The sequence below is a fragment of the Corvus brachyrhynchos genome, unplaced genomic scaffold, assembly GCF_000691975.1.
Source record: "Corvus brachyrhynchos isolate BGI_N302 unplaced genomic scaffold, ASM69197v1 scaffold83, whole genome shotgun sequence".
Classification (NCBI taxonomy): Eukaryota; Metazoa; Chordata; class Aves; order Passeriformes; family Corvidae; genus Corvus; species Corvus brachyrhynchos.
Genome location: NW_008238464.1, coordinates 6,709,535 through 6,723,698, shown reverse-complemented (window position 1 = coordinate 6,723,698; position 14,164 = coordinate 6,709,535). Strand labels below are relative to the sequence as shown.

Below are 14,164 nucleotides of genomic sequence, written 5' to 3'. Positions count from 1 at the left end.
GCTGAGGACTGCAAACAAATACTCAACATCAGCCTCACAAACAGGCAGTTTTGTGGGCACCTTCAGGAGGCCATAGGCAAACGCCTGGCTGGAGGAAGCTTTCTGGCTACTGAGTATAAGGGCACGTGGTTTCTGACTGGTATCCTGGGCTCCTGGCCACTACAAGATGCTGACTGGGAAACATTGCTTTTCACCAACACTGCAAGGTATATGATATGGGTTAAACACAAAGTAAAGTAAGACACAAACACAACCAACTCTCAAGCACCGAGCCCCTACCAATCATTGCAAGGAAACATATGGATGCAGCCAGTACCCCCCTTAGACTCTACTACAGCTTGCAGCAATGGAAGTTGCATGTATTTAACCCCAGTTTATACAGAAAAGCCTGTTTGTCTTTCCTTCTGCTGCCACACTACAGTACTGTGAAAGTCATGATGCAGTAAACCTAGTTGTTTAACTAAAAACTGATTTAACTTCAAATTTCCTAGAACTGTTCATCCTAAACCTCAAAACATGTTGAATATTTTTCTGTGATTTTAAATGTTGCTAGTACCCTGAGGTTTGATTCAGCAAAGTCGTATTTTTATTTCAGGATCCATACAAGTAAAACTTACAAAGACATGGGGAATGTCAAGCTTTTAAATGTCTGTGTTGAGGTAGGACTTGACACTTTCATCATGCTAAAAAATGCTTCCCCTCATACATGGAATCTATGTTTTCCCTTGTGAATGATGTCCATGTCAGACAGAGGGTAAAATAAAACCTTTCTAAGACAGAAAAGAAAAAAATGTTTAATTTCTTTTAAAAATAATTTTAAACCCCCAAAACTACAATCTCATCAGTCTGGACAAAGTTATATTGTACCACCCCCAAACAAACCAACCAACCCCCAGGGTAGTAACACTTAAAATACTGGATCCAGTGTTTTCCCCAGAAGCAAAATAAAACAGAGTTTGGATAATTTAGCTACATCAGCTTTTGTTCATCATATTAAAAATTAAAACAAAATATGACCAGAATTTTAAAAAAATCCCAAAGCCATCTGTGGGCACCTACCACATGTACTTGAACCCATAAGTATTACTGACACAGTAAAGCTTTTGGTGTCAAACACTTCTCTAGGTTTTAGAGAAAGTTTGAAGAGAGTATTTAATACCAGCAAGATTACTGAGACTTAAAAAAAATTGGAAACCATAAAAAAAAACATTATTTCCATTCTGAAGAATGGATTAACACAAGTAACAAAGGCTGATACTTCTTCCTGAAAGATAAACACAGAAATAGTAACACAAAGTACTTTATAAATGCTTTTAAGTAGTTCAGAAGGAATTTGGAATGCTTTGCTTTATTTCTTCATGAAGTACTTTGAATGATCTAGAAAGCCTGTGGAAACTACCATTTAAAAGTCAGCATTTCATCTCAATGCACTTTGTAACACTGGCAGCCTTGGTCATTCTGGGAAAGGAGCCACAAACAGTTCCTGGTATTTCAGTCCTGGACAAGAACCAGGTCATTTACAGTGTTTTTGGGGTGACAGGGAGCAGTTCCACTGGGCAAGCCCAGTGGAAGTATCTGAAGAGTACTTGAATAGCTAAGATGCAATACTCAACAACACACTGTTGACAATGGAGGAAATGGGTTCTGCTTGCTGACCACAAGCTTCTGATGCTGATGGGATATGTAGCCTTTAATGTGACCCTGGCAGAAGGAGAAAAAGGCGGTGTTAGTACTTGGAGCTGGTAACACAGTCCCCACAACCCAAGCAAACACCTACAAGCTAACCACAGCAAAGCTGTGTATGCTCAATCACCACTGCACTACTGTACTTAAATATCCATGATGGTCCAATTTATATAAGTGGGTCTTAGAGAGTAAGCAGAAAGTTGGAGCAACCATCACGTTTGTATACTAAAGGTGCTGTCAGACACAGAGCTGCTTGCCAGGGCCCCCTACGCATCTGCTTACACTGCCTTGAAGAGACAGAGCTCTACAGAAGTGTTTCTAAATTCACTCTTGTTCACTTTAAAATGAGGATTTTAATTAATTAGTATCCATAACTAATAAACTAAATGACATAGTACTTCCTTTTCAGACATGGTGTTGTAACAGTGAAAGAAATCTCCCAGTGACCTAGACCACACCAAATAATGTTTCAGAAACAGAGAAGTGGTTAACTTTCTGGCTGACACTGCAATGATGCTTCAAAACCTGACTTAATACAAATATTTAGATTTCAAGCTTTTATCTGTTCATAAGTAGTTGAGATTCTTTCAGAGTAAAAGACAAATGTGGAACAAAACCAAAGAAATCTGGCTCTATTTTTTTCTAATTTGGGAAGATCAAGAGTCTCCTACTTCAAATGCAGAACAAATCTTTTTGGTGCCACTTAAAAGGTTTGTATTTTTAAATCAATTTTTATGCATATATAGATATGTCAGTATTGAACTCATAATGTGAAATTCAACTTCAATTTTAACTGATTCCTGCAAGAACTAGAGGAAGTCCTCAGGGCAAATGAAAATATTTCCCTTTGAGCACAAGTCGCTCAAAAAAACCACATGAAAACCTGGGACTACTGATGTGTTTTTTGTCATAAACTTTTATTCTCTATCTAGTATTTTTTACTGTTGGAAGTCTGGAAGCACCAGACAATGAGTGGTCAACACGTACCAAATATATAAGGTTAGCTAAAATACACTGGACTTCATCAATATCAACATCATCTACTTGCATGAACTTCAGAGCAATCAGAAAAGCATCTAGAGATAGCTGATGGGTTTTGAGTAGTAAATATCTGAAAGAAACAACAGGAAAAGAAGTGTTATTGAGAAATAATCATTTAAAAATTCTGTTTCTTAGAAAAATGGCCTTTCTACAATAAATTTACCTTAACAGGAAGTCAGCTCTCTCAGAGACAATTAAGGAGCATATACAATTCTACCCCAGTCCCAGGTGAAACCATATTAAATCTGCTTTTGCAAAAGTGTAGTTTTTCTTATGCTTACACTTTCTTGAAGAGATTCCTGTATGTGATGATTTTCAGCTTCTCAAGGATAAGAAAGATTCCACATCGAATAAAGAAGGTCTCATGCTTTGTCAGAGCATCATTCAGTAGGAGAAGATTTCCTTCACTGCAAGGATAAAGAAAAGAAAAAATGAGAAGGTCTTACCCCAATGAGAAAAAAAATTACCTGACTTGGTAGGAATATGCCTCCCCTGCCTTCCTCAACCACCCCAAAGAAACACTTTTTACTAATATTTTTTGAACACAAAGCAGCAAAACAAGCATCGTACCTCACAGACTTTGTTACTTCAGCAAACTGCATAAGGTCATACTTTTTTAAGAGCTGAACTGTTGGCATATGGCCCTGAAAAATAAATGGTGTCCAAGTTTTCCAGGGTAAAGTCAAATGCATTTTAAATAGAATCTGCTAAGCCATAAAAAAAAATTGTTAAGAGAAAAAGAGGAGTATTTAACCACTTTTTTGTGCTACAGAATAAGAAGTGAATAAAAGTTATTTGTAAGACAACCTCCTTGTCCCTCTCGAACACCTCATAGCACAACTCACAGTAACTACTGATTTATCATGATTTAGGGACTATTAATACTTAACGTTAGGGAGCAGCTATCAAACTTGTAGAATCAAGATCCTGTGACATGAGGCCTTGGCAGATTGGAATTTTATGTCATGGCTGTATGATCTAATCTACAAACAGAAGAACCGTGGGAATCCCAAGCATTTCCACAGGAATACAAGCAGTACCTCAGCCCTGTCAAGTGCTATCTCAGTCTGTAACAGATCTTCTCTTTTCTATGCCTCCATGCAGAAATAAAAATGTGCTCTCAAAAAACAACCACCACCACCATGCCCCTCCCCTCCAAAAATAGAGAGAAAGGTTAAATTTAAAGAAACAAAATGAATTCTTATTGTTAGATCAGGTAAGATTGAAGCATCTACAGAATCAAGAAGAAACGTTGTTTTTCATCCCCTGCACAGCAAAGATCAGAATGCACATTGACTTGGTCAGACTTTAGTTACATCATGCTATGCTGTTGCTAACTCCTTTCCTGAATGGAGGATTAGCTGAGAGCAGAACTGAGCAGGTTTACTGAGAGCTGTTAGGAACAAAAAAACAATATACAAGCTATTTTAGTACAGTTTGAAGTTAGTGTTAATGTTTGGACTCTGATTTTAAAAAAGCAACTGTAAATACAACGACCTTTATCTAGTTTCTCTAATGCCTCTTGTACACTAAAACTGGTTCAGAAAAGCCACAGTAATTCTAGGCACTAAAAGACACACCAGTTTAAGGCAGCCAGTCAGGACTGGAACAAAGTTTTTAGGAAGACTATTAGTAAGTTTTCCTTTATCAACCCTACCACAATTGATCTGAAAACAACCACTAAGAAAGTCAACAAATTAAAAAAGGAAAACAGAAGCCAATTATCGTACTCACTATACTGCCCCTTTACCCACTTGACATAGCAAGGGACTGGAAAGGGAGCACTGAATGGAAAAGGCAGGGAGGTCACAAACAGGTCAGGGGGAAGGTGGAAAATGGCAACTCAGTAGAGGCAGGTCATAACAGCATTCTCCACGGGTAATTTTGGTAACAGGGCCAGAACAGGAAACTCTAAAATCTAGTTCCTGTCCCCTCAGTTACAATGAATTAGTACTCAGCATAATCCACTAATTCAGGGATACACAAATGTTAGCACAGCACATGGGAATGGACAGGAACAAGAAACAGATGTGCTTAATTCTTTTAACAGAAATACGAAATGATAAAATAGTAACAAGTCTTCACTGATTTTTTCAAAACCAAAACGCTCTGCCTCATGACCCTTCTGAGATGCCTCAAATGGGAAAATGCATGAGATACAAATAGAAAACCCAAAGACAGGCTGCAGCTGTGGCAAACCCCTCTCAACAGTCCTTAGCCATCTGTTTGCACATCCTTCTTTCTTTCACCAGGTGAAAGAAGCAGACAAATTTGTTCTAGTGAATCTGCATCTTCCCTGACTTTTGTGTGCAGTTGATCAGCAGAGAGGCACTCTGCTGTAAGACAGAAGTTACACTGTTGAGTGCTTCACCAAAGAATTCAAATATATCTTTATTATAGTAAGATCAGGTTGCACCCTTAGAAGGTGTGGGAGAAAGGCAGGGGGAAAGGAGGGATGGGTTGGTTTTGTTTGAGGTGGAGTTTTCTCATTTGGCTGTGTTTTTTCCCTTTCTGTGTTGCTATAAATGACAACTCAACACTTTTTGCCCTCCCACAACAAGGTGTGCATATGCTGGCTCTTACAGGGGTAAAATAGCCTCTGAATTCCAGTAAGGAAAAATCAAGAAAATACTGAGCATCAGTTCTACTATCTGCATGTGTAACCCCTTCCCCTTATCTAGGAAAGTAGTATCTACTCACCAACAACATTTTTACCGGCAGCAGGTAGATCAAAATCATTCTTTTGTTCTTCTGGCTTGATCGGTGACAGTGCTCAAAGGCAAATGACAGATACTCTTCAGCTGCAAACACAAGTAACATGAATCAACAACAAAAACGGATTAAAGCTGTAACCCAAATTCTGTGCTCAATATCCATCTCCAGCTTGAACACATGACATTTGAAATTGTATAAAAAAGCATCATACTACTCAAAACACATAAAGGAAAATTGGAGATTCACACAAAATACAAAGTATTACCAGAAAGATAAGTTCTCTTTCAGAAAGTCAAAGAAAACTTGTCAAGGTCTTGATGTCAGACATTACAGTTACAAGTAATACTGGAGTTTTCAGCTCATTTCAGTAATAGTATTGTGCTCCTATTACAGAAGCAGAAAATCTCAAAAAGTGCTGGTAATACACTCTATTTCCTAAATTCAGATTAGGTTCTTCAAGAGATGAAAGCTGAATGCAATGCACACATCACCTGAGCTGCAGAAACGTGCCAGTAAGACCACACAGCATATAGCATGAAGATCTCTCAGCAGCTTCCACTGATGGAGAAAAAATGATAAGCCTGACAGGCAGAACACACTGTTTGAAGTAACAGAACCAGCACCAGAATAGATGTTGGTCAGGGATTTCAGTTAGTGATGAAGCTGTGCACCTTAGCTCTAGATGCATTTCTGTTAGTGAAATCTATTAGAAATCTGGGAAATGCAGTTTCTACATCTTCCAAAATCAATCCCTCAAGAAACTAATTCTACAGTTTGCTGAAGATTTCCTACGTGGCACACAGCAACCTGAAGAGTTGAAGGATCCTTTGTGAAACTTTTACAAACCTATTGTTTTGGATGCTTATACATTTTGTAATGCACACACACAATGCATAAGACTGCAGGGAACTTCACTGACACAAATATTTTAAAGCTGGGCATATACTACAATTAAAAGTGTCACGTAATGTCATCCCTGTTTTGTGTCAGCCTGTGGGTTTTGGACCTTTCAGCATGAATCTTCCTTTGCTCAATGCAATTACAACTGCACCTGCTACTCACACTTTGAGTCACACAAACACACACCTTCAGCCAGGTTTCAGGCCAAGCAGCAAGATTTTAAACGTGTCTTACTGGCACACAGTACCTTGCTTAAAGTCACTGTCAAACATGGCCTTGCGTCCAACATAGTATTTGTATGTAACTCTCTGTGCCATGCTATACTCATCCTTCAGATTTGAGCTGTCAATTGCTCTTATTAAGGGCTTACAGAGATGGAGCTTGTTGATCTGTTAAAAAAAAATTGCATTTTAATCAGCGTGTAGATAGACAGTATCATATACAAGCAGGGTGGGTTTGACTTAGAATATGAAGTACAAAACACAGCTTACCAGACTTGCACCTTACCTTAAAATAAATTTTAAACAGCTGATTCACGAGAAACAACATGCCCCACTTTTTGGAGTCTTCGATGCCTGCTCGACTGTCACAAGAAAAAAGAAAAAACCTGCTAGTACTGAACATTGTAAGAAAATAATGACTTTTTCCTTACAGTAAATTCATTCCATAGATATTCACTCCATAGCATTTTTAGGGTAAACACAGGTGTAGCACTGCTATATATTTTCTCAACGTAATGAAAAGATGTCATGCAAAATATTATTCATCTGCATCAGGGTCCTCACTCCAGTCTGCAGGTAACACATACACAAGCACAGTGGTGGCTTATAATACTCAAGGTGAAAGAAACACCAGAAAAAAACCACTTTTTCCACTTCCGAAGTGTTAAAATTGCTAGCACTGGGAACCAGTCACCTCTTTTCCATCTAATTCTAATGGAGCAAACTTCACAACTAACAGAGCACAGAAGCATTAATCATCTTTCCTGAGAAGCAGACACATAATCAGTCCCTCCCAACAATACCTGCTAGGAATGCTCAACCTGAAGTGAGGGCTCTCCCTCTGTAGTTAATAGTCAAGAGAGAACAGACTATAAATAAGAAGACAAGCCTCAGAAGTGTTCATTCAAAGACCCGTATATGGTCTAAGTAAGCTGGAAAATCTAAAGCAAAGTTCATTAAGTTCTTAACAATTTAACAGTGCAAGCTCAATAGAGGATCTTTCACTTACGTGTCACTGGCACAGACTCGAAAGCAGCCCATCAGCAGTTCTGCTGCTTTTTCCAACATGTCACCAACTTTGCTTTTCCCTTTCTTCACAAGCTGTTGATCTGCCTAGCATTACACAGCAAGAAACAATATGCAATTCTACAACATGGTTTACTAGGCTGCAAAGTTTAGTTCTTTAACACTGCATTTTATAAAGTATTATAGCAAGACATCAGCCACGGCTGCTATCTCCCAAATCTAGAAGGCAGTCAAACTCACAGAACAAAACACTCAGAGAGGCTCCTGGACATGTACCAAGCCCAACGTACAGAAGGACAGTCCTTTGAAAACAGCACTGATCATTATTGCCTTTGGTATCACTCAGCTTAACGCAGGTCTCAGAAACCTAAATTCAGGTTTAATACCTGAATTGGAGCTTTAACACTTCAACTCAAGCGTAAAAGCCTGCAAAAATTATGGAGTTTGAGTCTTAGCATTTATAACTTAGTTTTTCTCCACAGCCACAAATACTAGATTTTATTTCTAACCCATATTCAATACTTTCCAGTAATAAGACACACTGCTGGGACTTGAGACTTCCAGAAGAAAGATAAAACATATGTTACAGCAAGAGAAAAAAAGAATTCAGGTGTCAACATATGGGAAAGATCCATGCACTGATTAATGCAGAACTTCAACAGAAAAAATATATCAAGTAGATATTTATTACGTGCTTTCTAGAAGGTGTTATTACAGTGCTTGCATTCTCACTAGCTGAAATGTGAAAAAAAGAAATGGAAATGCATCCTGCTGCAGAAGTCTTCTCTGCATCCAAATCCTCTGAATACACTAAGGTTAGAAGACAGAGTTCAAACACTTCCAGCATTGACTGATTCAACAATTCCCTTTCTCATGCATCTCAGAGATACAGATTTCCCTCATTCAGACTGAGAATTGAGACTTGTTACAGAGCAGTCACACACATGAAAAATACTCCCTGTGCCAGCATTCCACATGTGTGGTTTTGTGGGTAAGTGGGCACCAGAGAGTGACGAGGGGATGAACGCTGAAAATACTGGATATTGTCAAACTCTAACCTAACTTGAACTCCAGCTTCAACTCTTCAGGTAAAGTGACTAGGAACAACTCTGCCACTTGCCTTGGCCTAGCAGTTCTCAATAGGCTGGTGAATTGAAGTAGCTTGTATAGGGATCTGAGAACAATAATGTAAATTTGGGGATTATTTGCACGTCAGCAGTTGTATGGGCTCACCAAAGGCTCCAAAGAGCATCAAAAGTGGTGCAAATATTTGGAAAAGGGGAGCAGAAACTTCCCTCTTCAGATGTATTGAATGGTTAGATCAGCTTGGTTGTCTGTGATACCTCCAATTTCCACCAAATCCTTGGGATAACATGGAAATAGCGACTTAAGCCATGTGCTACTCAATAAAGAAAATACTTATCCCTTCATAAATTCTAAGCAACAGCTGGGAGTTGCATTCAGGTCCTCACAACCCCTCTAGTTCCATCTGCAAATGGGAGGTGGGCAGACTGAGCAACTAATTTTTCAACAGAACTGGATGAATTTAGTGTGTCAACAAAATCCTAAACAATGAGTTAAAGAGAACTGAGCAAAATTAGGCTGTGTAATAAAGTCTAAAAATATTTCTATTGTGGAAATACCAAACAGACAAAAGTAATGAGGTTGTTAATCAGATCTACTTACATTATTAGCAAAAATTCGAAGATCAAGGGCTACAGAATACATAATAGGTAAGGCCCTGGAAAAGAAAACCATAGTATACTTAGTAGGTGCAAATCAAGCAATACGTAACACATGAGAAACAAGCAATTTATCTTTTTTTTGCTAGTTGGTCATACAATTAGGAAAGTATATGTTAACTTTTAAATAAAGAAGGATGCACTTAAAAGGACAGGTCTTCAAGATCTCAGCATTTCAGAAATCCTACACTACAATAATTATTTCTAAAGTCTTTTTTACTGTGGATTTAATAAAATACCACTTCTCTTCAAACAAATCCTTCATGTATTTACACAGGGACCATTGTACTTAATGAAGCTCCGACATTTAGTTTTCACACTTTGGGACATAAAAACTCAACCAGGCAACAAAGCCAATTAGGCTTGATTTTAGCATCACTGGGGATAAATAAAAACTATAGGTATAATTTTAGTTTCACTACTATGGTATTATACTAGGAAAAGATGAGTCTATTTTGTAGCAGCTTTCTATGATATACTCACCAATTTTCTTCTTTATGCGCCTGAAATGCTCGCAGGAAAGATGTATTGTTTAGGAAAATTTAAAATGCCATGAAATGAAGCACAGATTTGAGAAATAGCTGTTCAATGGTACCATATATGACTTCATGAAAGATGAGAAAACAAAAAACCATCAAGAAGTTGAGGAGTTGAGTTGCAGTATGGAAGAAGGTGAGCACAGCCACTTTGAGTGGCAGCAGCAGCAAGAAACACTGGCCAGAGATAAGATAGAAGCTTCTTTATCTTCCCCTCTAGCCAAGTACAAACTGCAAGGTATTATAATGATTTGAGACTCTCCTATGTTCTGGGAGAAATTAATTTTCTAGTTTAGAGACAAGTGCCAAATTCCTTCTTAGCCCTACAGAAAGCTGGAAGAGGAGTGTATCTGCATTTCCTTGCTCAGAAACCTGAACAGCTGAAGTGTATTTGGAAGCAGACCACGTTCTATTAGGTTTTTAAAAACCATAAAGAGAATCTAGTCTACAAGAACTTAATCTGAAAACAATATACAAGATTTATGGAAAAGGATATTGGACAATAACTGTTTGGCATTTGTATGCTTCTATGAAGTCATGGTTTGCAACAGCATAAGTACACCTGTCAAACAAAAGATGCATTAGTGCATCAGAAAATATACATAAGCCAAATATTTATTTTTGTGTCCTACCAGGCATGAAGTTTTACAGTTTATTTAAGGCACAAAGAAATATGATTAGAAACATTCCTAGAAAACTAGCACAAGTATTTTAATAGAGCACTAAGCTTGATAATTTTAGAAAACAGATCCTAGAGAACAGTAGGTATTTATTTTGTATAAGCTAATGCTTGTTGAAACTGTCATCAAGATGAAACTAAAAAAATCCAAGACCATTGAAAAAGACTAGGTGCAGAAAATTATTAAGTAAAACCTCACAGATTTGCTTAGATGCTAAGCTCTCTTAAGAGTACTTTTATGATTATAATTCCCTTTAAAAAATATTTATTTCCCTTACTTATTTCACTCTAAATTCTTGTGTAGCTAGTAGGCAGAGCAAGGGAAACAGCAGGCACTGATGCCAAAGCTGTGCTGATGGCCATACACAGATGACAGCCAGGTACATAGAGCAAACTTTAGGTGGAGAGGAAAAATAAGTCTTTATTTTCTGCAATCCTAACATTATTTGTAAGAGTAATAAATACCAAGTTTTCAGGTGTAAGCCCTTTAAAACAGGCAAGTAAACTTAAGGATATGCTTCCCCATCCCTGCTCTACACCTCACAACTGACTTTACATTCCGGGCCCATCTTTACCTTAAGTGGGCTGCAAACATTTCATCATATGGTGATTCCAAAACTTGTTGACACTTCTCCTCTGGAGATGGAAGCTAAGTGTACAATAAAGCAATAAAACATTAAAGGAACATCCAATGCACCAGAAACAGAACATCATATGCATATTTTGTCATGGCATTTCTCACGGATTTGTTAGGGTTGGAAGGGACCTCTGGAGATCATCTAGTATGCACCTCCCAGAACTTAAATTACATTAACAATCATGTCCAGAGTAATGAATTGCTAGTGTGCATTCTGTCTCCAGAACCTGAACAAAGCCAGCCTTAAATAAAAGCATCCAAAACACACAAACACCAGGTCCTTACTACTCACTGCTTTTTCCTCCATAGTGCCTTCCACTGTGCTATGCTAGTAACTAATGCAGACCTGGTCAGAAAGGACATTCAAAACTGTATTTATCCAGAAAACAATTCAAAGTGGAACACAAAGAGCCAACCAGAAAACAAAAATTATATATAGTATCCTTGTAAGAAGAAAAGGGAAGCAAACCTACAAGGGGATCCTGCCTCGGCCTGTGAAACAGATTTCTGAGGTTCCTCTCCAATGGAAAGGAACCCACACACAGAACTAGGAAAACTGAAAGTAAAACAAAAGGTCAAAAACCAGATTCTCACCTGTAGCCTTGGGTTTGCAACATGTGGATGTTTAAATGATACTAATTCTGCACAAAATGTTCCGTCTCTGGTCTCAATGGCTTCTTGTACCTACCAAAGTAACCAGTCACATTACAGAATAAAACCCAGTAACAGGCACACAACATATTTATACAACTACAGAAGCCACCATCTAGTTACCACTGTTCATATATATTAACATCAAATCAAATGTGAGATTTTAAAGGTTTAAAACTGAATAAATAATTTTGTATTTCCAATACACCTGTTTTTCAAAAAGGTCTCAGGGAGAAGGTAGAGAGAACACCATTGTGGTCTTATCCTTATTTGTAGGATGCAAACATACGTATGTACATGGGTTTAGGATTGTAAAACAGCAGCCAACAGCCAGATTTGAAGCTTTCTAAAATTCCAGTTGGAGCTATAGGCATCAAACATGTATGTGAAGGCACAATCTTTGAGTAATGCTTTAAAACAAGGACATTTAAAATGAAGATTTAACATGTAGATATCACTTCAAAGGCAATGTCTGCTATCAGATTGTTAGTCTTATATCATCAAAAACATAGAATGTTTTTGAAACCTGCTAAGACTGTAAATATTATATTCTGTGGGAGAATGGTTTAATTCTGCTTCCTGCTAAAGATAACTCTTTGTTAAAAATAGTCTGCCTGGACAGATTATTGTGAATCAAGGTGGAAATTTCTTCACTTGAAGTAGCTTTAGGTATTGCTTTTTAAGAGTTTCTTTCCCACTGCTTGTGCTTTATTTGTCATATTTTTGTGTCCCAATATGAAAAAAAAAATCTTTTTGATGTATGGAAAGCTCATACCAAATGGGAAAAAACGCCATAGACTAAAACAGCAACAAAAGATGGAAAATCAACTGCTTAAACTTCTTCAGAAATTTGTGTTTAGTTTTTATTGCAGGAAAAAGAAGAGATAATTTGATGTTTGTAGATAGTTTTTCATATTAAATGTTCAATGGACTGTCAACCGAACAAGATGTGGACTTTTTAGAGCAGACCGCTATCCTAGGAGATCTCAGATGCTCCATTTTTGGAGACTAAAACCCAAACAATTACTCCCTTCTTGTGCCTTCTCTTAATTGGCTTAACTGATGCCAGATGAAGTGAGTAAGATGGTAACAGTGATGAGATTACGATGGTGCAGCAAGAACCCTCCAGAGTGGACACACGAAAAGCTTGTCACTGGCAGCTCCGTCCAGCCGGTGTGCCCGGGGCTCTGCTCCTGCCCCTCCACCCTCCATGTCAAAGTGTGTGTCCGCACTTCTGGACATCTCAGACCCCTGTATTTCTCGAATCCCTGAGCTGCCCTTGTTCCTGGACACACACACAACCTTCCGTGGAGGCTCTTACAGATAAGTTTTCTCAGAAACCTCCACACTTTTCAGGCATTCCAGGTGTACATCCTTGGCACTCAGACGGTGTGCTTCACACACGCTGAAGAAACATATTTTTCCACCACATCACTTATCCTACGTTGCTGTAACTCTTAACCAAGGCAGCATATTTACAGCAAAAAACACACGCGCATACTCAAACAGGGCCCACAGATTAATAAAAAAAAAATTAATAAAAAATCTTGCTTACTTGCTGCAAGTACTGATTTATGGTGATGTGCGCCATTAAAGGGTAAGGAGATGAGGCGGGAGCCCCACACCCGTCCCGCCCTGCGAGCCCCGGCACTCCCGGAACTCCCTCAGCGTTTCCGGATCCCGGCGCATCCGACGGCGGCAGGAACAGCCCCGAGAGTCACGTGACAGCCGCCAACCGGGTCCGCGTCGCCTCTGCCCCGCCCACCGCGGGCTGGGGGCGTGGCTTACCTCGGGTAGCCAATGGGAGTGAGCGATGGGCGGGGCAGAGGGCGCGCGTCAGCGGTAAGCCGCGTGCGCTGGGGCGCGGCCCGCAGTTGGGGGTGCCGGTCGGTTGTGGCGGGTGTCGCTGCCCGTTAAGCCTTTGGCTTGTAAAGGAGGCGGGCGGCACAGCCACCCTGTGGCAAGAACCCAGTGGCGGAGTGGTCCAGGAATTTTCTCGGGAGAGTGCTGGACGCCTGCCTCCCCTCCCTTCTCTCTATCTGCTCTGCCCTCGGGGAGCGCTGGAGAGGGGTCTCGGTGAACTTGGGTCGAAAAAGTTGAATCGAGCATTAAACTCCCGAACAGGTTGACGCCTAAAGGGAGATGTGTGAGACAAGGACACGTTCCATGCTCGTGCAGGCTGGGCTCGGTTGGGTTTGGGGGCTGCCGGTGAGCAGGGCGCGGGTGGCCTCGGGCTCGTGGCTTTTCTGGGCGGGAAGCGGGGCTGCTCCTTGGCTTCGGCTCTGGCCGCCCTTCGGCGGGTACCAGCAGAGACGGGGCAAGTGGGGGAC

General features: G+C 39.6%; 2 protein-coding genes across 2 annotated transcripts in view; one reads left to right on the top strand and one right to left on the bottom strand.

The window, feature by feature from the left end:
* Positions 1–287, top strand: part of PROZ (protein Z, vitamin K dependent plasma glycoprotein) — a 10,423-nt gene extending 10,136 nt beyond the window's left edge. Inside the window, exon 9 of the mRNA XM_017736989.1 lies at positions 1–287. Within this exon, the coding sequence (XP_017592478.1) occupies positions 1–240 (240 nt within the window). The 3' untranslated portion in view covers positions 241–287.
* A 276-nt stretch (positions 288–563) lies between these two features.
* On the bottom strand, positions 564–13,554 carry PCID2 (PCI domain containing 2). The gene is made up of 14 exons (XM_008635864.2): positions 13,390–13,554; positions 11,778–11,867; positions 11,122–11,195; positions 10,364–10,429; positions 9,815–9,856; positions 9,276–9,330; positions 7,573–7,676; positions 6,850–6,925; positions 6,590–6,731; positions 5,428–5,528; positions 3,298–3,371; positions 3,009–3,134; positions 2,674–2,797; positions 564–1,701 (listed from the first exon to the last, which is right to left on the bottom strand). Exons 1-14 carry the CDS (start codon positions 13,423–13,425, stop codon positions 1,609–1,611), a joined length of 1,203 nt encoding a protein of 400 aa, XP_008634086.1. The 5' UTR covers positions 13,426–13,554; the 3' UTR covers positions 564–1,608.
* Positions 13,555–14,164: the final 610 nt, after the last annotated feature.

Excerpts from the sequence above, each read along its gene's own strand:
- PCID2 (XM_008635864.2), bottom strand. The coding sequence starts at position 13,425 with ATGGCGCACATCACCATAAATCAGTACTTGCAGCAA. Across the intron at positions 10,430-11,121 it reads ATGTTTGCAGCCCACTTAAG|GTGTACTTATGCTGTTGCAA; the intron begins GTAAAGATGGGC and ends TTTGTTTGACAG. Across the intron at positions 5,529-6,589 it reads TGACAGTGACTTTAAGCAAG|CTGAAGAGTATCTGTCATTT; the intron begins GTACTGTGTGCC and ends TTGTGTTTGCAG.